Genomic DNA, 24,127 nt, shown 5'->3' on the forward strand with positions numbered 1-24,127 from the left:
TATGTCGCTCTCACAGACAAAACTCAATGTCTTGTTTTATTGACACCTGTGTGTCTGCCTGCCTGTCTGCTAATGACAATATTCAATACACAACTGCGATCACTGACCACATGCAATTTGAATTTAACACCAATCAGGCTATACACCATAAACAAAACGCATTGATTTATGGCCCGAGTTCGGTCTCTGTCACATTATGTAATTACACAGACAGGCAGGTACGTGTGATACTTGAACACATGACATGTTATGATGTCTGTTGATTGCAAAACGTTATACACAAAAAAAATGAGCATGTATTTACAAAACCCAACATCTCTATATATACACACACAATGAGCCGTGAAGGCGGCATCTGCTAATGAACCAGCCGTTACACTTGAGTGCACACCCACCCGCTCTGACTGGGTTCGGTATCCCGGCTGCTTCGTTTCGAGGGAGGTAAACCCAAGTACAAAATATTGCACTTTTGATTTGCGATTATACGCTTATAATTTTGTTTATTTGTTTTTTCATAATCAGCAATGCATATTATATGTCATGAAGAAGTGATAACTGTGTTTTAATTATGTTTGATTTTTTGGTTGCATGTGACCTTTAACGGTCGGATTACACACATACTCGGGGTGTAATCGCTCAGCAAATTTCATTAGCTTCTTGATTCCGTTGATACTGTAGTGTTTTTCTTAATATTTCATGTTAATCTTATTGAACGATAACATTAATTGAATGCGCGCATACTTAAAGGGGATAAATTAATGGATGTCAGCTTCTGTAATATGAGGAACAGAACGTTTTGGAGTATAGTTTACTCTTTCATCGGGTCAATATACACCGGAACCGAGTGTTCTACTTAGTACAGAAGTTGGCATCCACAGACTTACCCCTATATGTGTATTACTTCTAAAATGTCATTAAAAAACTTCATAATGAATGTTAACTGAATGAGTGTACGATAATATTAATTGAAAACCACTTCTACCTCGGTATTTAATTACAGTTCTAATTCATTTCTCCAAAAGTCTAAAGAAAACGCTTTTTCGGTTGTGAAATGTTAATTCCCAAACACACCAACACTCTGTCATATAATGGTATCCTTGAACAAACCATAGGATTCTTAACAACAAGAATAACAACAACAACAACTACGACTACGACGACAGCAACAACAACAGCATTAAGTTATACACTTGAAGGACATTGAAATGGGTACCCGGATATCTGCCTGCACGGGCTGCAGTGTTAGGAAGTCTTCCCATTCTCTGACAAGTTCTTGCTGAAGATGAGTCCAGCCATGACTGGACACACTGACCCTCTTATTGATTGTATTCATTTATTTAATTTAATCTGATACTGCTATGTAGCTACTACCTCTACCCATAGCCGGATCCAGAGGGGGTTGGGTGGGTTGGGATTGGGGTGCAAGGGTGTGCACCCCCACCCCACCCCCCGTTTGTCCTGAAAGTTATCAAATAACCACAGGAACACTCGTGAAAACGGGTGAAAATGAAGCGTGCACCTCCCCCCTTCCCCTTTCTCAAACGTATTCACCCCTCTCCCTTTCTCAAAAAGCTGTATCCGGCACCTGCTACCACTACTAGAGGCGATGGGGTAGCCTAATGGTTAAAGCGTTCGCTCGTCACGCTGAATACCCGGGTTCGATTCCCCAATTAGGTACAATTAATGTTTACTTAATCCTGTATACTATCTGTGTTATATCAACTCTTCTATTGTATAAACAACTCATGTTCGCCTCATCCTTCATCTATTGTCCAAACATCTCATGTATATATATCACCCCAAATTACTTGACAACGACATTAGAATCTATGTCGAAACGCCGCCTAGATACAGAATAAAGAAGTTGTATATCCATAAAAATAGTCTCATCCTACAATTAATGTTTGAAGCCCATTTCTGGTGTCCCCCGCCGTGTTATTGCTGGAATATTGCTAAAAGCGCTGTAAAACTAAACTCATTCACTAATTTATTACGTTTCATTTACTTCAATAATGAACATTTTACAAACCTACGTTTTGCCTGGTTTTCGCCCTTTTACACGGGCCGTTTTTATACACACCATTTTGGAGCTGAGCCGTTTTAGTTATAACGAAAAGTAGCGAGTTCACGAAAACATAGTGCTCAGTACTTCGACGAAGAAATTGGTTTCGTGATCGTAGACAACAACTCTACCTTGTGTGTTTTGGCCGTAGGTGCTTTCATTTATACATGTGTTGTTTATCTGACTGTGTCAAGTGGCTTTCTGTTGGCAAAAAACCCAAGCAAAGCGCAAGTGACAGATTGTTATGTTCATGTCATGTGTCATAATTCAATAACATCACGACATCATGCACACATATAAGTGCTATCACTACATCTGTCGACATTGTCACGTTGCCTCGAGTTGTCATGGTTATTTTTGTGCCTTTGTTTCTCGTAACGACGAAGATAAATACGATTTCTGCTGGAGATTGATCTAATAGTTAAGTATATCACTATTTGTCTTGTTTGGACAATCTTAACGTATAGTGGATCTGTTACACATTTATATTTTTTAATGAAAAACATGAAAAATCTTTATAAGTAGTGTGGTGATGGGTATGATTTAATCACATTTAGTATGCATAATTATAACCAGCACAGCCATTATTACTGTGACGGCCAGTGGGGCCATTACTGTTACTGATTCCTATCACCTGAATCGTGTTCTGTCAGAGGAGACCTGTACATTTGAGCGAAGTTCATGTATAGTTAAGAATGTTGTGTCAAAGTTGAAGCACAGGCAAATTGTAGCGCAAATAGGGTTGTGCAACAAAGAGAAAATGAAAAGTCTTCCTATATGCGAGCGAAGCGAGCAAAGGTTGGCAACGTGCTGTGCTATTTTTAATATCAAAATAAAATATCGCCATCATCAAAGGTATACACTCATTTCCTCACAGAGTTGTGTTCTCAGAATTCAAACCTCATATTTAATAATTACTCACTTACAATATATTTAATTCAACATTTCAAGCACAAATTGTGGCATGTCAAATCGTTCTTCTCCTCCATTACCCCTGCAAGCTTCCGCTTCAACGGAATGAAGGCACAAGAATATGCAGAAATTAAACACAAAAATCATATTGCATAATTTTACTGTTAAACTGTTGGGGATTATTTTTCTTACCTGCCGTCCTTATTGTTAGTATTTTGGTAACATTTATTCTACAAAAAACACTTCTGGCGTAACGGGTAAATGAAAGCAGATCTAAATGTAAGTCCCCTGTTCCTTCTTTCCGTTGAACCTGAAGCTGAAGCTGAAGCTGATAGTCTGTTTCCCAGACTATCAGTCGGCCTATTACTGGTTCTGACTTTGGTATGGTTCAGTACTAAATAAGGGGTAATAACTTTATTGACCATTTCATGCATGGAATTTCAGTTATTGACCTCAAAGAGAGGTTTGGATGAAGATGATTTTCACAAAAAAGTCAAGAGAATGATTAGCATATTTTTGTTATCAATCAAGCATTATTATATTAATTATATATACCTTGCATACAGTTCATAACACTCATATGCCAACTGTTTGTCTGCTGTTTATGAAACCAAATGCAGGATACATTCTATGTTATTTTTTGTGTACAAACAAGTGTGGTGTTATGTTACTGTAAACATGGATCAGAAATGGCGAGAAGATTCAGTAAAATCTCCAGAAAATGTCTATAAATTCAGATGTTAATTTTTTTTGAAAAGTTTTGAAATACCAGATAAATGCACATGTATGCCATCAACTACCATTTGCTCTTATGCTGTTATTTGACCTTCTTGCACTCACTCACTCACTCACTCACTCTCACACTCTGACACTCTCACTCACTCACTCACTCATTGCAGGGTGTCCCCTCATCGCCCCCTGCTTGGCTAGTCCGGCATGATCGAGTCTCGCAGCTGCTGCGTGCCAACACATGCCAAGAATGCTTTCGATGTTATGCAAGACCTGCGGCGGCAGCAGCAACTCTGCGACGTCATCCTGTGCGTGGATGGCGCCAAGTTCCATGCCCACAAAGTGGTCCTAGCGGGCTGCAGCCCGTACCTGCGGGCCATGTTCACCAACGGGATGTTGGAGACAGACAGGGACTGTGTACAAATACATGGCGTGGAGCCGACCACCATGGAGATGCTGCTGGACTTCATGTACACAAGTAACATTGAGATTAATGTGGAGAATGTACAGAGTATTCTTCAGGGTGCCAGTCTGTTGGGACTACACTCTCTAAGGACAATCTGCTCACATTTTCTACAGACCCAGTTGGTGGCATCAAACTGCTTGGGTAAGTTCAACATGTTTAGGTGGATGGACAAAACCCATTACAGAAAGGGTGTGAAAATATAGTTGACTTTTTCTAGGATAAAAATATGTTAAAACTGAATTGAAATATGATTTTCTGCATTTACCATGTACTGATATAAAGAATAGTTGTTCCACTTATCCCAAGGATGGTGGGGTAGCCTAGTGGTTAAATTGTTCACTCGTCACGCTGAAGAGCCAGGTTCAATTCCCCACATGGCTACAATGTGTGAAGCCCATTTCTGGTGTTCCCCTCCATCGTATTGCTGGAATATTGCTAAAAGCAGCATAAAACCCAACTCACTCACTCCACTTATCCCTGATTGTAACATGCAGGGCAGACTCACCCAGGTCATGTCAACATAGTCATACTGGCTACACTCTACATTACTTTGACACATTGTCTGTAGTTTTGAAGGCAGTAACACCATGATTTCTGAGTACCACACTACAGTATAGGGGACAAAGTACAATAGTTAAAAACAATGCTCCGTGATGTGTGGTGTTCCTTAGCCCTTTCAGGATCAGCAGAGTATGGATTAAGATTTCTCAGGATATGATTCCTGGTCTTTCAGCACCATCCCCATGTTCATAATGTTTTCCAGTCTGTGTCACTTTACCCTTTCACATTGTGCTGATACTCCATGATGTAATTGAAATAGTGTTCGACACTAAGGCACGTCCGAATGACATTGTCTAGTAAATAGCTGGTCCAGTCTAGTTAAAATTGTGTCTGGCTAGCCCGACTGGTCGTGTTGATATTTAATGAAGGCTGTTTCAAATCACCATATTTGTTTATTTTTGTTATTAAAAGTCTTGCACAGTGTCATGTATTATAATAAGTATTATAGAAACTGTTAGTAAGCTTATTAAAGTGTAGAAAGACTATAAAAGCTACTCTTTAATGATAACGTTCTTCAGAAAAGTCAAAAGTTAAGGTACAGTATTCAGGGCTCCAGATAAGGGTCGTATCGGCTTATGTACGGATATAAAATAAGCACGATACGGTAGGAAATAATTGTAGCAGATACGCACCACAGCAGTGGTGTATGGTCTTAGAATCATTTACTTACGTATTTATCTGAAAATGTATTGCTTTATTGATTATTGCAATGTTGTGGTGCATATATGAAACGAAACACAAGATTACTGATACTACTTTAAATCCCATTCAGTACTCAAAATGTACTCTTAAAGTTTTCCAGTACTCCTGTATTGAAAAAATAAGGAGTACGTACTCCTGATGTTGAAAAATTATCTGGAGCCCTGGTATTCATAATGGACAGAAGAAAACAATTATCACATAGTTTTGTGTTTACTATAGTTTGTTATTCTAGTATGCACTATGAACCTGCTGATAACAAATAGCCTTGTTTTGTCTTCCAACAGTATGGTCTAGTTGCCATTAGGTCTGGTCTAGTAAACTTTAAGACCCACTAGTCCACTGGTCTGATGTTAACGTTGAACCCTGCAGGGTTGTTATAAGGGTTATTCAGTTGCCATTGTACAAAGCAACCTTAGCGCTCTGTCAGTTGCAAGTCTATGTTAAGGTATGTGAGTAATGATCTTCTTAGCCCTAAAGTACTGTCAGAAATAGAAAAAAAACTGTTTTTTTGGCTGTTACTCTGTATCCCAAAAATGTACACAATTGCAATTCAAATAGCATATGTCGAAAAAAAACACTTCGGCCTAACTGGGCGTTTAGTCGGATGCGTAATAGGATATCCAGAAAAGCATGTTTACTCGTAAAATAAGGCAAAACTTAGAAACTATATGAATAGCTGCTTAAAACAGTAGATCAGACTATAGATGACAATTAGGTCAGGTATGATGACGGACCATCGACACACCTAGCATGAAATGCACGTGCTGCCTACAGGCACAAGGCATCAACTCAAAGATATTCTATGCATTTTCTTGTGTGTTGAATATGTCTCATATATTTATTAACATTTAATGTGTCTTTCTCTCATAAAGTTCATGTTGAGATATATAAAACAGTATGATACCCATAGAAAGGCTTAAATCAACCATCCTATTAAATGTCTCAAAATACATAGGTGGCATGGCCACCCGAAGTTCGACAGGACTGGATATTATTTGTAATTTGTTACTTGCCCAGTTTAATTCCCCTAAAGGATTATCTTATCTTAGCTGATATCTCTATCACCCAACCCCAACCATCGTCTGCGACACCCAACCTGGTTTTGCTTTTGAGACGACCCCCCATGTCTGTTTGTTTTTATAGTGGTAGTGAAACTCCATGGTAGAAGCATCCTTAAGAGTTTCACAATTAAAACTATTATTTTGTCCATCAGCTATTGTTTATAATGAAGCTAAGTCTTATTTCAAAATGGGCATTTAAAAAGTGTCCTTTGAAATACAATGTCATAGTACACTAATTTGCATAAAGCCAAGGTCTGTTCCAAATAAGTCGCCTTGGACTTGGAAAAAGCCCACAATACTCATTTCTGCACTAATCTCTCCCCAGTAAAGTCCTTTTTTTACGTTTCCTATCTCCTTACCACTGAGTCTGTAGTTAGCCCGAACTTAGTTTCACAGATATTTCACACTTTCACATATTAACTACATAAATTGTGGATATAAATGTGAAAAAAAAAGTTTTTTCTATTTCTATAGACAGTACTTTAGGATGGCTTCGTACAACAGCACACAGGTTTAATCCTACATCACTCCCAAACTGTAACACCCATGAAGACCCAATTAGAATTGGTCTTTAGCAAGCCATGTTTGTCGTAAGAGGAGACTAACGAGATCGGGTGGTCAGTCTCGCTGACTTGGTTGACACATGTCATCGGTTCCCAATTGCGCAGATCGATGCTCATGCTGTTGATTACTGGATTGTCTGGTCCAGACTTGATTAATTACAGACCACCGCCATATAGCTGGAATATTGCTGAATGTGGCGTAAAACTCAATTCACTAACTAACTAACTAAACAACAAATAAATAATAAACAAAGACAAACTGTAACAGAATTCAGCTACCTAAATCTGCTCTCCATGTTTGCAGGTATCCAGCACTTTGCAGACATGTACACATGTACAGAGCTGGAAGCAATTGCAAGACAGTTCATCTATCAGAACTTTCTCGAAGTCGTGCGAACAGATGAGTTTTTCGATCTCGCTGAAGAGAGGCTTCTCCAGTTGTTGAAAAGTGATAAACTTCAGGTGATGGCCGAGAGCCAGGTGTTCGAGGCAGCATCAGCGTGGCTGCAGTGGGACCCCGTGTGTCGTCTTGACAAAGCCTGCACCGTTCTCCAACACATCCGATTAGCTTTGCTAGAGCTGCCATACTTGGAAAATGTTGTGTTAAAATCCGAGTTTTTTCGTACGTGTCCAAAGTGCCAGTTGTTCATCAGCAAAGCAATTCGAACAAAACAGGACATGACGGCCATGCAACTTGTGACCCCCCGAGCCCAGCCCCCGTGTATATATGTGGTGGGGGGCAGGAACAGCTCGGACTGTCAGCTGAAGAGTGTGGAGAGATATGACTTTCTGACTGATCAGTGGATGTCCATGGTAGGAGCAACACCTGGCTGGAGAAGTGTCACATAAATGCTGTCAGCTTTTGTTGTGTGACACTTTGTATTTGTTGTGGTTTTTAGTATGTTAATGATGATCATTTGTTGCAAAGAAATGCAAATAGTGAAAATGATGCAGACAAACCCTGTAAATACTTTTGGCATCATAGTTTTCATCATCTTGATTAAATAAGGATTTGGTGAGGGCCATCCTTGACCCAAGGGATAAACAATTTCAGTAATTAGCGAAAAACTCAAATGTTTTTATGTGAACGAACAGTGTCTGGACTAATTAGATTTGGTCTTACAATGCCTTGACTTCCTGGATCTGAATTATCAGGGTCTGGACACAATTAGGTCTGATCTGACAGGGTCTGAACAAATTGGGTCTGAACTGACAGGGTCTGGACAAATTGGGTCTGAACTGGCAGGGTCTGGACAAACTGGGTCTGAACTGACAGGGTCTGGCCAAATTGGGTCTGATCTGACAGGATCTGGCCAAATTGAGTCTGATATGACAGGGTCTGGACAAATTGGGTCTGAACTGACAGGGTCTGGACAAATTGGGTCTGAACTGACAGGGTCTGGACTATTAAGATCAGAACTAATTGGATCTGAACCAGCAGGGCTCAGGCAAATTGGGTCTGTTCCAAATGGGTCTAAGAGAGTCTGAAGTTTTTGGATTGGACTATTAGGATCAGAACTAACTGGTTCTGGACAAGTCAGAACAGAACTAATTGGGTCTGTGCTAAATGGGTCTGAACTATCAGGGTCTGAACCTATGGGATCGGGACTAGATTTGTTGTGCTCCAAATTTAGACAGACATGTTTGTTGATCTTGTTTTCAGTGACTAATTCTCTGTGTATTCTAGCCCAGTATGAACATTGCCCGGACAGCGGTAGGGGCCACCAGCCTGGATGGGATGCTGTTTGCAGTGGGTGGTGAGTGTGCGCTGGTCGACACTCAAGAGGACACTCTCTACCTCCGCTGTGTGGAGTGTTACGACCCAGTGATGAAACAGTGGATACCAAAGACGGAGATGAAGGTTGCAAGGTCATTTGTGGCAGTGGCTGCTGTGGCAGGGGTCTTGTATGCTATAGGTATGTTGTCACATGCTGCTGTAGGTATATATAGGGGCGGTGGGGTACCCTAGTGGTTAAAGTGTTCGCTCGTCACCAAAGACCTGGGTTCTATTCCCCACATGGTCACAATGTGTGAAGCCCATTTCTGGTGTTCCCCGCAGTGATAGTGCTAAAACCGGCATAAAATTAAACTCACTCACTCACTGCTACGGTATATTGGTCACATGTTGTCTCACAGAAAGGGAGCATGGGTACCTAAATCACTGGTGTCGGTATTCAGTGTGCAGACTTGGATCCACCAGATTCCTGTGTTTGTGGTTTGCCCTGATTATTATTTTTCAGCATTAACCTAGGTTCATGGTTTCACCAAAATTATAATGTCTGGGAAAGCATCACTATGGGATTTAATCGTTGTGCTGTAACTGGAGTATTGTTCAGAGTGGTATTAAACCCTAGTCTGTCACTCACTCACTCCTTCTGGTGGAAGTAAAGTAGTGCAGTTATGTTCAGTAGATATGAAGTCCAGGCAGGGGACCAAGATGTCTTCCAGAAAAGCAAATGACCCGCTTCTTAGCTACGTGGGTAGTCTGGATCATGTACACATACATTTCCCATGTAAAACTGACTCCCTCAGTACAGATTCAGGGCAGTATTTGCTCCTTAAATCCCATGCTTGTTGACAGGCTTGTTCTGAGGAGTGGATGTCATAATGTGTGATGTTGTGGATTGGTTGTGGTGGCATGGACAGCTCGTGCTATCAGCCACAGGTCCAGCTAATTACGAGCAAATGATCCATTTTCATGCCGATAAAGTATTTTTCTCGACTTTTTCAAGTTTAGGACTATTCTTTAGGAAGAATAGTAGTATGTGGTGTATGTACTGAAGGGTTTCAAAGGTGTTTAGTGAAATACAACTGTCAAGTAGTCCATTACCTGATGAACCAGTGAAGATCCGGGGTACAATAGGTCTTCAGCAACCCATGCTTGCCACAAAAGGCGACTATGCTTGTCGTAAGAGGCGACTAACAGGATCGGGTGGTCAGGCTCGCTGACTTGGTTGACACGTCATCGTTTCCCAAGTGCGCAGATCGATGCTCATGCTGTTGATCACTGGATTGTCTGGTCCAGACTCGATTATTTACAGACCGCCGCCATATAGCTGGAATATTGCTGAGTGCGGCGTAAAACTAAACTCACTCACTCACTCACTCACCATTACCTGATGGCTTGTATCGTGGAAGCTGAACCAACCAAGATGGTGACACTGTTCCAGGGGGTGAGGATCGATCGTGCAGCTACAGCATCATGGAGAGGTACGATCCCAAGACAGAGATGTGGTGTTTTGCTCCCAGCATGAAGAGGAAGCGGGCAGGCTCAGGGGTTTCTGTGTGTGATGGCAAGATATATGTAGCTGGTAAGACTAATGTTTAAATCAATTGATCCAGTGAATACCATGTTTTGTAAGCTATAATACCTGGTCCATCTGTCTTATGAGAGGGGTGGTGGAGTAGCTAGTGGTTAAAGCGTTAGCTTGTTACACCGAAGACCTGAGTTCTGTTCCCCACTTGGGTACAATGGGTGAAGCCCTCTTCTGGTGGCCCCTGCTGTGATATTGCTGTGATATTGCTGGAATATTGCTAAAACCGGTGTAAAACCATACTCACTTTATCAAAAGTTTAGCAAAGAGGTAAAACGAATCATTTCTGAATGGTTGGTTTGAATCCCAGATTTGTAGGTCATTTGACACTATTCTTGAGCTGAAGTGGTAGGGCCTGAGACACTATGTACACACATGTACAAACACATACTTATGTACAAGCGCTTACTTACTTACGCAGAACTTAACAGTTGTTTGTGTGGCTTCAGGTGGCTATGACAAGACATTGCATATGGACAGGGCCAGCGTGGAGTGTTTTGACCCAGATACACAGGAGTGGACGTTCGCGGCGGAGATGGAGAAGGCCCGGTCGGGGCTGTCACTGGTCACTGTTGACCACTTCATATATGCATTCGGGGGACGCTTCAGACACACTGACCAGTACTTCGATCTCGTCGAGAGGTAGGAATCTTCACACCATCTGCCTGCTTTACGTTCATGATGACTTTCGACCGCCTCCGTGGTGTAGTGGTTAGAGCGTCCACCCGGAGAGCGGAAGGTCGCGGGTTCGATCCCCGGTCGCGTCATACCAAAAGACGTTAAAATATGGTACTTGTTGGTCCCTGCCTGGCGTTCGGCATTAATGGGTACAAGAAGGACTGGTCGGCTCGGAGTCAGTATGATGTGTCTGAGTGGGATATTCATGCTTCACTGCGGCATGGTATCTTAGTGGGCTAGCACTATTAAACCAGCTTCAGTCTGGGCTAGTACAAGCAGCCGCACATACACATACACACGCATGCACGTCGTCATATGAGTGAAATATTCTCAAGCACGACGTTAAACCCAATTTCACCTCACCTTACCTCATGATGACTTTCAAGGGGCGGTGGGGTAGCCTAGTGGTTAAAGCGTTGGCTCGTCACGCCGAAGACCCGGGTTTGAATCCCCACATGGGTACAATGTGTGAAGCCCATTTCTGATGTCCCCTGCCGTGATGTTGCTGAAATATTGCTAAAAGCAGCGTAAAACCAAAACTCAGTCAGTCAGTCAGTCATGATGACTTTCAGTGTCATATTTATGTTAGCTTTATAACACAAAATATATGCTCATTGTTTATTACAGCCAATGATTTTGGGGCATGCTTGTTATGTCCTGGGGCCCGTTCCACAAACGTTTGTAGCGTTATGCCATTCGTAAACCTATGATGAAGAATAAGTTACGATGGGTCGTAAAGTGATGAATGCTTTGTGGATCGGACCCTGTTGATAGAATAGAATGGTCAATGCTAGTTAATGGTGAATCAAATACTGCTCCCACCTATTTGGACCATGTCAATACTTTGCTTCCAGTGACAATTACGACAAATATGTTAACACTAAAACTACTTGCACATAGCTACATGTTTCAGTCATAGTTATTATGAATATCTAATTGCACAGATTCAACACTCTCACCCGCCAGTGGACAACCATCACCCCAATGAACACACCCCGAGCTTGGCCGGGCATTTCAGTGTTTGATGGAAAGATATATGTCGTCGGTGGCTTCGACGGCCAGAGTCGTCTACGGAGTGCGGAATCGTATGACCCAGATGCTGATCAGTGGTCGTTGCTTAGCAACATGCTTGTCAGTCGAGCAGGTTGTGGTGCAGGTGTTGTGTGAGATTTCTTCAGCGTGAACAGTCCTTGAATGTTATTTATATTTAGTTTGTCAGTCAAATAGTATAGGGTGGAGAGGATTTATTTCATTTTTTGTCAAAGCCCATAGGCGAATCTAGACGTGTTCTTTCTCCGATTTCTAGTTGACTTCCTTCGGACCTGGAGTTTACAACACCCATGATCTTACCATGCTTACATAGCATTCTGACAGTTATTTCTTTCAGTGTTTAGTTTCTGGGTGAAACATTACATTATGCATGATATACATCTATGTCAGAAACAAATGCAAGAGGAGCTCTTGAGTCCACTGTTCTTCCTGTGGGCAGTGTGCCCTGCTTGAGATCTCATGGTTCATATTAATGACATTAGCATATTTACATAATCATTTAGAAGAATGATTACAGCATGGACATAAACTGAAGATGCATTGTGTGAACAATCTCATTAAATCAGATCTTTTGCTCTGATTCAAAACCTCAACGTTAAGATTGACAGCCTCTAAAAAGGAATGTCTGAAGTTAACTTTCTAATCAGCCAGTCAGCTTTGATGCTTTAAAGTTCTTGGTAATAACCTTTCAGACAAAGCATATCAAAATTTGGTATCTAAAATACCCACTTTAACCTGTAGTTCACAATTTTGAAAATAACAGTGCCAACCGGTAGTGCATTGAAGTAATGGTAGTGGTCTGTGTGGGTCTCCTTTTGTGCAACATTTCTGAATTGAGGTAGCCAGAAAGTCATTCCAGAAAGCTGACATCTGATTGGTCATGAAGCCTTCATTGAGGTCGGAGTCATATAATTCTAGAAAGCTGACATCTGATTGGTCATGAAGCCTTCATTGAGGTCGGAGTCATATAATTCTAGAAAGCTGACATCTGATTGGTCATGAAGCCTTCATTGAGGTCGGAGTCATATAATTCTAGAAAGCTGACATCTGATTGGTCATGAAGCCTTCATTGAGGTCAGAGTTCACTCTGAGTGAGTGTTGACTCTGTAAGGAGGTGTTGTCTGATCTTCATGCAAAGAGGTAACATATTGGAAAACAGGACCTGATTTGAATGAGATGAAGTACAATGTATTAGGACATTTTTCATGAGAGGTTTTTCATTTTGTTGTCTTTGTGCATATTTCTCTACCACATTTTATACCTACATAGCTTACAGTGCAGAAATTGAAGAAGCCATTCATCTTCAATTGTAACTTTATGCCAAAGAAGCAGTTTTATATGCCAAAAGTGAAATATATAAGAATCTTGGAGTGAAGGTCAAGCAACTTAAACATACTGAAGCTTAACTTTATGACCTCATATATTCCCATGATAATCTGAAATCATTTATCCTATATAGATCTCAACCACCATGGCTACACTGATTGGCACAGATCATGTGATACATTGATTTATTGATTAAATCATCTGCTTTTGAACTTTGGATGAAAAAGGTGATATGAACTTGACAATCAATTCAAAGTTGACGATCTTTCACTGATAAAGAAGATTGTTTACAAACTGAAACATTTCCATGAATCATGTATGTCTAAAATCCTGTTCAGTGGAACTGTTTCTCAGTTATCACTTTTGTAGTATATCATTTCCTTACCTGTACGTCAAGCTTTGGCTTGGTGTTTAAACCTCCAAGATGCTCCCCATACATAAGCTGTAAAACTTCAGAGTGGATGGGGGTAGTATAGTGTGTGATGACTGGTTGTGTCATGAAATTCAACTCACATGCTCACGATGTCAGTCACTGGTTTGTCAAGTCCAGACCAGAACAAGTTGTTTACCCTTTGCTGTGATATAGCTGTAAATATATTGGGGCTTAAACAATCATATATTCACCAGTACTAAACAGATTTTGTAAACAGTTGGTGTATAATCGTGTTGGTTTTGTCAAGCAAGCTAGTCAATGATATGTCTTTAAGGGAACACAGAAAGTGAGGAATGCACATATTTAAGCCCTGGGCTTAATGACAGGTTTTAAAATCATCTAGGACCTAATATTTCATGGGTTTAAACATGGGACATATACAAACACATCTTAACACTCCATTTAGTTCATTTTTGTGAATCAACTTTTTTCAAATTTAGAAGTACAATTAAACAATTATGGACCACTTAAATACCAAAGCATGAAATAAGATTGAAGAGACCAGCATGTGTTATGAATAAAGAAGCTCCTCACAGCACCCATTGTGAGTTTGTTGATTTAATCTCATTGGCAATAAAATCTTGTTTTTAAACCCAGAAGTTGTAAATATTTAGGGGCTTAAATACTTGCATTCCTGGTATAAATGAGACAAAATCTAGGTTCTAGATTGTAACTTGGTTAACTAGAGGTAAATCTGCCATGTTTATTTTCACTGTAACTGTAGTTTACCTCCCATCTCCCTACTGCTCTGTTACATCATGTACATGTGATTCATGAATTGTATTGCTGTGTGTTAATCTGCTGTATCTGGTCATGTTAGTGATGATAGCAAGGTTGTGGATGCTGAGAGCTGTGCAGCCTGGATCTGTCAAGACATATGGTGTCTGGGTGTTGGCAACAGAAATTATGCATTCAGGGGGTGCATTCAAGTACTATCAACGAACATTATGCATTTATGTACTGCATTCAATTATTGAGTAATAACATGAAAATGTATGCATTCATGTAGTGCATTTAACTACTGAGTATCAAGATAAGTTATGCATTCAGGTAGTGTCTGCACGTATTGAGGATGAATATGAGAAGTTATGCATTCATTGTAGTGCATTCAAATACTTAGTATCATCATGAAAACGTATGCATTCAGGTCGTGCATTCAAGTACTGAATTTCAACCTAAATTATGCATTCTCTGAGTGCAGGCGAGTACTGCGTATCAGCATAAGTTATGTATTCAGGCAGTGAATTCCAGTGAATTTCTATGGTGTTTTAAGGTGAATGAAGTGATCAATAAGGCAAAATTGAGGCGAGGAAATATAACTCTCATGTTATGGACTAGTGATGTCAAAACTAGTTCCAGTTCAAATAAGATAGCATTGATTGCAGTGGAAACAAGATTGTTTACAGAAATGGTTCAAACAGGGAAAAATATGACAGTGGTCAATATGTACTTTATCATGGCCTAAATGTTGGCACCAGTTGTGAACCTAGTTAACACCCAGACATCATCGTCCACCATTGTGTATATATACATGATAGACTTTCCTGTCATTGTGTAGACCATTATGCTTGAACAGTAGAAATCAGATGATTAAGGGACATCAGAGTTGTGGTTGTGTGTCTAAATATACCCAGATAATGAGCTTGATATATGAACAAAGTTAGTTTCATAGGGTTGAGGTTTGAGGGCTATAGGATGGACCTGTTGTTATTTGGGGTGTTAGCACTTTAGACATATTGTTACACCCACTCCACTTCCTTCCATACCTGCTAGTGCTGTCAAGTGTGGTGTTGCATTTTGCCACACAATATCTTTACATAGGAGCGTGTTTACGTGTGGGACCTTATAGTGATATGTTCTGGAAAATCTTTAAAAGCATCTTTGAGTCATTTTGACCGGTCCTATGGTTTCCTTTACCTTTCAGCATTGCACTCATCATTCAGTTGGGGTGCTTCTGCTGTTCCCACATTTGGGGGATTGAGTCGGGTTTTACATTGCTTTTGGCAATATTCCAGCAATATCACGGCCAGGGACACCAGAAAGGGGCTTCACACATTGTATCAATGTGATACTAACCTGGGTGTTCGGCATTACAAGCGAAGGCTACCCATCCACCCTCCCAGATTTGGTCATAACTGAGGCCTTTAAACTTTTATTGTATACAAAAACTATATCCTTCTAGAAAAGAACCTTGTATAGATTTTGCAAGAGAAAAATATATATTGTCCTACTTCCTTAATATGTTTCATATTTCTGACCCTGCCATTTTCACATATCACTGTACAGAGTTGCCTCCTTATCCTGACTGATTCCTGTTATCATTATTTCAAATTTCAAATCCCATTTTGATATTTTTCTTGTTTGGGGTTTTGGGTTTGTAACCACCAAGCTGGTGCATTTGGATGTGATCAAGTTAGTAAGATCTGTCGCACTTTGGCCTATCCTTAACTCAAGGTTTAAATGTGATATAACCAAAACACTGTTTAAAGCAATGTAAAATACAACTCACTCACTCAAAATCTAAATTAGACATTGGAAAAGAATACAAAGATGGTAGCATTAAAATTCTATTATGAAGTTGCGTCTCTTGAGGCTGTGGTTTGGAAGGCTGTTTGTGTTTTCTGCTTTTGTTCAACTTTTTCATAAATTATGCAGTTTGATTCCGATTGTCGCTGTTTCATATGTATTTGTTAAATATATTAAATGCAAATGTGAGGAAAATCTGTTGTTATATTTTTCCTCACTGTTTTGTAAATATGCACATAAGATATGATTAATCTTCGCCATTGTAATAGAAGACATTTAATTCCATTTAGTCAGTATATGCAGTCCATGATCTCAGCTGACCTGCAGAGAGTCGGACTACATTCTTTGCTGTGGCGAGTCAGCATGGCAACAGCAGGGCAACAGCATGGCAACAGCATGGCAACAGCAGGGCAAAAGCATGTAAAAAAACAACTGAAAATTTATATTTTCTTAGGCTGCAATACCTGTGCTAGAGAAATTCTTGAGATTATAATTTTATATAGTATCGTGCAAAACATGCATTCGTCATTAAACACAGTTAACCAGCCATTGGTTGTAAGAGGTTTCTAGTTTGGATTAGGTGGCTCAAGGACTTGAATATGTTGATGATTCTTTAGATATGATTATTGCTCGTGTTTTCTGTCACTAGTTGGCCAGATTATTTACAAGCCACAGTGATATAGCTGGAAGATTGCTGAGCACAGTAATAAACATCGATTCATTGAATGCAGCTGAATAGTTCTGATCCATATGCAAGCAGTTGGCATATATTTATGTTGAAATTTATTTATTGTGGTTTCTCTGCACTCAGTGTTCCAGCAATATGTTGGAGGCATGTAGATTGCTAAATCTGAACCAGACAATCCTGTGATTGATAGCATGAGCAACATCAGTGCTCGTTTGTGATAATTGTAAGGAGGTATAAATAGGTATAAATTGAGGTGAAGATCATCAGGTTGTCACCAAGTGTTCTGTATGTATTACAAAGGCAGCTCTCTCTGACCCTGTTACTGTGTTAGTGGTGATTGTTTTTCACATTTGCTCTTCAACCTTTCTTGTAGGTTTATCATCCAAAACAGTTCATAATATTTAATTTAACAATTTCTCTGTTTACAAGAATATAATATGACTGATGTAATATACCGCTTTGTGTATGAAGCACTCTTCCAATTATCAATATTATTGATTGTTTATTGCTTATTCATTCCCAATTTTGGGGCGGTGGGGTAGCCTAGTGGTTAAAGCGTTTGCTTGTCACATTGAAGACCCGGGTTCAATTCCCCACATGGGTACAATGTGTGAAGCCCATTTCTGGTGTCCCCCGCCGTGATATTGCTGGAATATTGCTAAAAGCAGCGTAAAACCATACTCACTCACTCACTCATTCCCAATTTGAAATTTCTCTACAAAATATGAAATAAAATCCCAATGGAGCCCAGAACAAGAGTTAATTTACTGTTAGTAAATTAGGAACATAATCCAACTCCAGTATTGTCTGGTATCCGGAAGATCACGATACAAACTATTGTCATGTTTCAGTGTGTAAATATCTTTAGAGCTGTAGTAATTACTTTAACTGCTAACACACTGAAAAGTTATTTTCTTCAAAGTGAAATTTGCTGTCAACAAGTAATATTTTGTATATTACATTGACCTTTTGAGCCACTGCTGGACTCAAACTTACTAAATAGTTTTCAGCTCTCAAATTGAGACCATATGATGGGAGTGAAAACAGCTGTGTTTCAACTGCTCAGTCCTCAAATTAGCATCTTGCTGGATGATGTGCCCTCACTTTGAAGCCATCTACAATGTTTAGTACACAGCAATGTTTGCAAAGATATTGTTTTCCTAACTCCTGGCAGTAGGTATAGAAACAATGAATACATGTAGACAAAGTAAAGTAGACATGTAACCAAGGTAACAACATGAGTCTTCATGCCTTTGTGTTGGTTACAACCATATTGGCCAATATCTTTCGAACTTTGCAACACTTTTAGTCTTAATTGCAATGATTTTTTTTCCAAGAAGGGTTTGCACAAGGTTCAAGCTCAAAATATGGCTCTGATGACTTCTATGGTATATATACAGCCTACTCATTATTGTTACCATGGTTACAACATGGCTGCCTGAATTCATGGATGAGGGAACGGAGTGTACACAAACCCTGTGAATTACTCATGTGACCGAACACACATCTGTGCATTGCTTAATTTATTGTCTGTTTCTGCTGCATGTCACAGAATGTAGTTACCCCTTCGTCCTGGCCATGTCGTACCTGTCCTCACTTTTCGTTAGTAGTATTAAAACAGTCAGAAATAGGATCACCCCTTCCAATGAAACTTTGTATGGTGTCGTGTTGCTGGTATGGTTGTCAGTTTCAGCTGTATCCGGTCGTATATATTCACTGACTACTTGTAGTCAGGTTTCATTGTGAATGATAAAACAGGTCAAGTCATACAAGCTATGGGACATTGTCAGGTGTCAAATTGCTGATATGGTTGTCAATTTCAGCTGTATCAGGCCGTGTATAATCACTGACAGCCAGCTGTTTGTGTTGATGTTATTTGTTTATCTATCAGTCAAAAGTCCATGAATTATGATACTCAGGAAAAAGGTAATTGCAGTGATATTTAGACAGGTAACTTTTGCAATAATAATTGTCCATGCTTGCCGCTGTGTAGAATGAGAATACACGTAGGTGATATTTCTCAACAGTAACATAATGTTCATTCATCCATTGATGCATCTCCAGACCTGGCAAACAGGTTATTGATATATATTATGATTGTGTGCAAATTGCTTCCAGTCGACTTAGCGAGACAAAATGTGATCTTTTAACATGGTATTTCCAGATACAACTTCGAACATATTGTTATAATGTGGTTAGTGCTTGACCTGACTGGTTATTTAGTTATCATTGGTATGCAGTTGATGAAGCTGTAAATGATTCTTATACTTATGCAGCTTACATCCACAAAGTAAATAAACTTTATCAGCTACAAAGACTTTGTGTAATATGTTTTCAGGGAATATTTGCTGGGATATTCTTTATAATAATTTTACCATGACTTTAGTAAATACTCGATTGTGATTGGTTAATTAAAGTCATTCAGAAGTTGAGTGTGTTTTTTTGCCGCTTTTAGCAATATTCCAGCAATATCACAGCAGGGGACATCAGAAATGGGCTTCACATATTGTACCCATGTGGGGAATCAAACCCGGGTGTTTGGCGTTAAGAGCCAACGCTTTAACCATTAGGCTACCCCACCACCTCCATTCAGAGGTATATAAACACATTATATACGCTTTTGCAACACAGTATGCATTATTTTTTAAATCGTAATAACGAGGTTATGGTAGAATGGAGATTAACATACTGTGTTGGAAAATCAGAGGTATACAACGAAATTATAATAGCTCTAAATGTTTTATTTAAAACCCCACTATATGTATGCCTTGAGTGACTTTGATGTTTGGCATAGGCAGTCTCAGTCAAATTCCAGGTTCATGATCCTCAGATCTACAACACTCACAATATTGAATGCATACCATTTATTTTTATTTTCAAAGAAATAGAAAACAAATGTGAAAAGGCATACTAATATTTCTGCATAACATGATAAAGAAGCATCACACAAATACAACATGGATCTGACAACAAGCTACATAAAAAAAAAAATGTGGAATGTGACAAACTCTGGCAACAAATAGCTTATTTCAATGCACCTGGCATTAAACAGAACCCATTCAATGGATCTTGGACATGAACAAACCTTAATTCTTCTACACATTTTGCCAGATTCCAGGATTTCAAACAATCATAGTTGAGTGGTACAAATTAGACCTCCCCTTGTGTAAACAGCTTAAAAGTAGCCCTCTACATTAATCATCACTGTAAAACTGGAAGACATGCATATTTGGTCCCATATATAAGAAATATGTCCTGTTTAGCAGGGATCTGAAGACCATCTCAGACTTATTTCTCAAAGTGATCTTTGAGCAATGGCTCTCACATCTAAACACAGACTAAGACAGTCCTAGTACTAAAATAGCTTTGTGCAAAGAGGCTCTGACGGCTTTCTGCTGTCTTTCATGAAACATGCAGATTCATGGTCAAGTCGGAGTTACCTCCCCTTCTTGACCTTGATGACAGACACTCATCTTCATAGGACTTCAAGCTGCTGCCCTCATTCTCACTTACTGTAACTTACAAATATGTAACACTTCTTGTCTACCCCAATCACTCAATAAGTTCTTACATTTATTGAGAAAAATATAAAAATAAACAAATACTGTGTCATGGCAAATTTGATGAACACTGGCAAAAGATACAAAAGTCTTGACCCGGAGACTGAAAATCATCACTACTGTGCATTGTGGCATGAAAGAAAATGGAAGTGACAAAAAAAATCAAACAAATGTACAAAAGTGTTCACTCAAAAAAGGAGCCATGCCAGATAAATGACAATTTCTTTGGATAAGAACCATGATATTTTTGGCTTCGTTAATATAAACACTTTCTCCAACATGCTCAATTTGCTGTGCTGGCATATGAAGACAAAACCATTGCCTAGTTTGGTTCAGTGAGATGTATGACACTCCATAAACAGGGCAGAAAATACACAAACATTTCTCAAATAAAATATTAAACCACTGCTTTTATATTTGCCATTATCTGCAACTTTTCCTCACACACAGTAAAAGGACATATTTACATGAATAAGTGATTCTTATTATTTAAAACACATTACATACTCATCATATTTATTGTGTACATAATGGCTCAAATGTAATGTTTTAGTTGTGTGAAGCATGTTCTCAGTGGAGGTGGGGTTGGTGGGGTCAAGGTCACTCTGGCCAGAAGTCCAGCCATATCACAGTGATGAGGTCTTGACTGTTTACTGTAGTACGGGAACATTACCACCACTTATTACTACCAATTTCATGACCCTGACTAAACAGTTCATATTAACTGTTACCGTATTTTATCATATAAAAACAATTATGGTGATTCATAGGGTTAAATATGGTAATATACATGTTAACAGTCCTACAAGAAGTGATGATTGGAAATGAAATATGTCTGAATAAACATGGTCATCACCAAATTCAATTAGCATTGCATCTTTGGCTTGTCATACATATAAACCAGATATCATAAATGTTATACAAAATGTACAGGCCAAGATGATTAAATTATGAAGTTAAATATTCATCACTGAGACAAATGTCCCTGTTGTGTTAACTAAATATTGATCGATTATCGATAAATATCGGAGATTTAAGCAAAAATGGCTCAAAGAAATGATTATATTTCACATTAGTTGTGAGTTGTGACATGTTTTTGCATGGGTTATTTACAACAGCGTCCTGAACATAAGTTAGAACCAGACCATGAATAAAGCCTTAAATTTGTATATTGTGTCAGAAAATTAAAACTATTTTCTATCACAAAAGTTAATGTACAATATTATAGATAACACAATTTTCATATTGATAATCATTAATAATTTTTCCTGTTGATGATATTTCTGATTATCGATCATTTTAGCCAGCCCTACTTAAATATTTTGAATATCTGCCCATATTGATTTAAGACAACTTTGGTGGTATGCATCAACAAAATCAGTACACATTGAAAATACAGTCAGTGTGTTCCAAATGCTGAAACCATGTGAAGGTCCGGGTTAGAATATTGGTGCTAGCAGTAAGAGGCGACTGACGGGATCAGGTGGTCAGGCTCGGGTCAACGGTTCCCAATTGCACAGATCGATGCTCATGCTGTTGATCACTGGATTGTCTGGTCCAGACATGATTATTATTACAGACCGCTGCCATATACTGGAATATTGCTGAGTGCGGCGTAAAAATCTAAACTCACTCACTCCAAATGCTGAAATGAATGACATAAGAATAGTTGTAATCAAGTGCACCCATATGCAGTGCAAGATGCCTTAGTTGAACTCCTTTTGTCTGTGACTATAAAGCTTGGTGATGCTGCATGGTTGTGCTGTGTACACAAATTCTAATGTCTGTCTACAGAACACAGCCAAATAGAATGTCTCTCTCTCAATATTGCAGTAAAATGCTTGATAGTAACATTTGAATTCATGGCATCTTAAAACGTACACTTATCCTTCCATAAATAGACTCCATCCATACAACACATCTCATGATAAACCAATGACACACTTTGTATAATTCAATAATACACATATTTCCTTGTCATATACACTCGAGCCCTCATGGAGGATTCATAATGTAAGCAAAGGATGGTGCTGAAGTCTGTTCGGTAAGTGTTATACTACATTTTCTGAGGCCGTGCTGAAGTCTGTCCGGTAAGTGTTATACTACATTTTCTGAGGCCGTGCTGAAGTCTGTCCGGTAAGTGTTATACTACATTTTCTGAGGCCGTGCTGAAGTCTGTCCGGTAAGTGTTATACTACATTTTCTGAGGCCGTGAAGCTGAAGTCTGTTCCGGTAAGTGTTATACTGAGGCCGTGCATTTTCTGAGGCCGTGCTGAAGTCTGTCGGTAAGTGTTATACTACATTTTCTGAGGCCGTGCTGAAGTCTGTCCGGTAAGTGTTATACTACATTTTCTGAGGCCGTGCTGAAGTCTGTCCGGTAAGTGTTATACTACATTTTCTGAGGCCGTGCTGAAGTCTGTCCGGTAAGTGTTATACTACATTTTCTGAGGCCGTGCTGAAGTCTGTCCGGTAAGTGTTATACTACATTTTCTGAGGCCGTGCTGAAGTCTGTCCGGTAAGTGTTATACTACATTTTCTGAGGCCGTGCTGAAGTCTGTCCGGTAAGTGTTATACTACATTTTCTGAGGCCGTGCTGAAGTCTGTCCGGTAAGTGTTATACTACATTTTCTGAGGCCGTGCTGAAGTCTGTCCGGTAAGTGTTATACTACATTTTCTGAGGCCGCTGCTGAAGTCTGTCCGTGAAAGTGTTATACTACATTTTCTGAGGCCGTGCTGAAGTCTGTTCGGTAAGTGTTATACTACATTTTCTGAGGCCGTGCTGAAGTCTGTCCGGTAAGTGTTATACTACATTTTCTGAGGCCGTGCTAAAGTCTGTCCGGTAAGTGTTATACTACATTTTCTGAGGCCGTGCTAAAGTCTGTCCGGTAAGTGTTATACTACATTTTCTGAGGCCGTGCTAAAGTCTGTCCGGTAAGTGTTATACTACATTTTCTGAGGCCGTGCTGAAGTCTGTTGATAGAATTTTCTGAGGCCGTGCTGAAGTGTCTCGGTAAGTGTTATACTACATTTTCTGAGGCCGTGTTAAAGTCTGTGAGGCCGGTAAAGTGTCCGGTAAGTGTTATACTACATTTTCTGAGGCCGTGCTAAAGTCTGTCCGGTAAGTGTTATACTACATTTTCTGAGGCCTTGCTAAAGTCTGTCCGGTAAGTGTTATACTACAATTTTCTGAGGCCTTGCTAAAGTCTGTCCGGTAAGTGTTATACTACATTTTCTGAGGCCGGGCCAATTGTTATGACAACTAAATCAACCTGAAACTCGGATTCACAACCTGAAAACTACATGACCACATGCAATTTGTCAAAACAAATCAACTTTCATTGTCATGTAACCCTATCAGTCACCGTTCCTGTCTGAGATTAAACACACACAGTTGACAGAATGTAATTATGGCTGTTCTGTCATAGCATGAATCAATACAAAGAATTTTGGACATTTTTGTATTACTTGCAAACGCGGAGGCAAACTCTGTTACTAC

General features: G+C 39.5%; 1 protein-coding gene across 2 annotated transcripts; it reads left to right on the top strand.

The window, feature by feature from the left end:
• The first annotated feature begins 2,116 nt into the window (after positions 1-2,116).
• On the top strand, positions 2,117-13,445 carry LOC124282615 (kelch-like ECH-associated protein 1). 2 transcript variants are annotated; one of them, XR_006900204.1, is made up of 8 exons: positions 2,117-2,209; positions 3,874-4,310; positions 7,361-7,869; positions 8,744-8,972; positions 10,227-10,367; positions 10,820-11,012; positions 11,993-13,054; positions 13,173-13,445. XR_006900204.1 is itself a non-coding variant. In XM_046718639.1 (7 exons), the coding sequence occupies exons 2-7, from the start codon at positions 3,911-3,913 to the stop codon at positions 12,213-12,215; spliced, it is 1,695 nt and encodes a 564-aa protein (XP_046574595.1). In that variant the 5' UTR covers positions 2,117-2,209; positions 3,874-3,910; the 3' UTR covers positions 12,216-13,445. The 2 variants fall into 2 exon arrangements, 1 of the variants encoding a protein (XP_046574595.1); XM_046718639.1 differs by having other exon boundaries at positions 11,993-13,445.
• The last annotated feature ends 10,682 nt before the right edge of the window (positions 13,446-24,127 follow it).

This window comes from Haliotis rubra, unplaced genomic scaffold (genome assembly GCF_003918875.1).
Source record: "Haliotis rubra isolate DU_JTF1 unplaced genomic scaffold, ASM391887v1 Scf30, whole genome shotgun sequence".
Taxonomy (NCBI): domain Eukaryota; kingdom Metazoa; phylum Mollusca; class Gastropoda; order Lepetellida; family Haliotidae; genus Haliotis; species Haliotis rubra.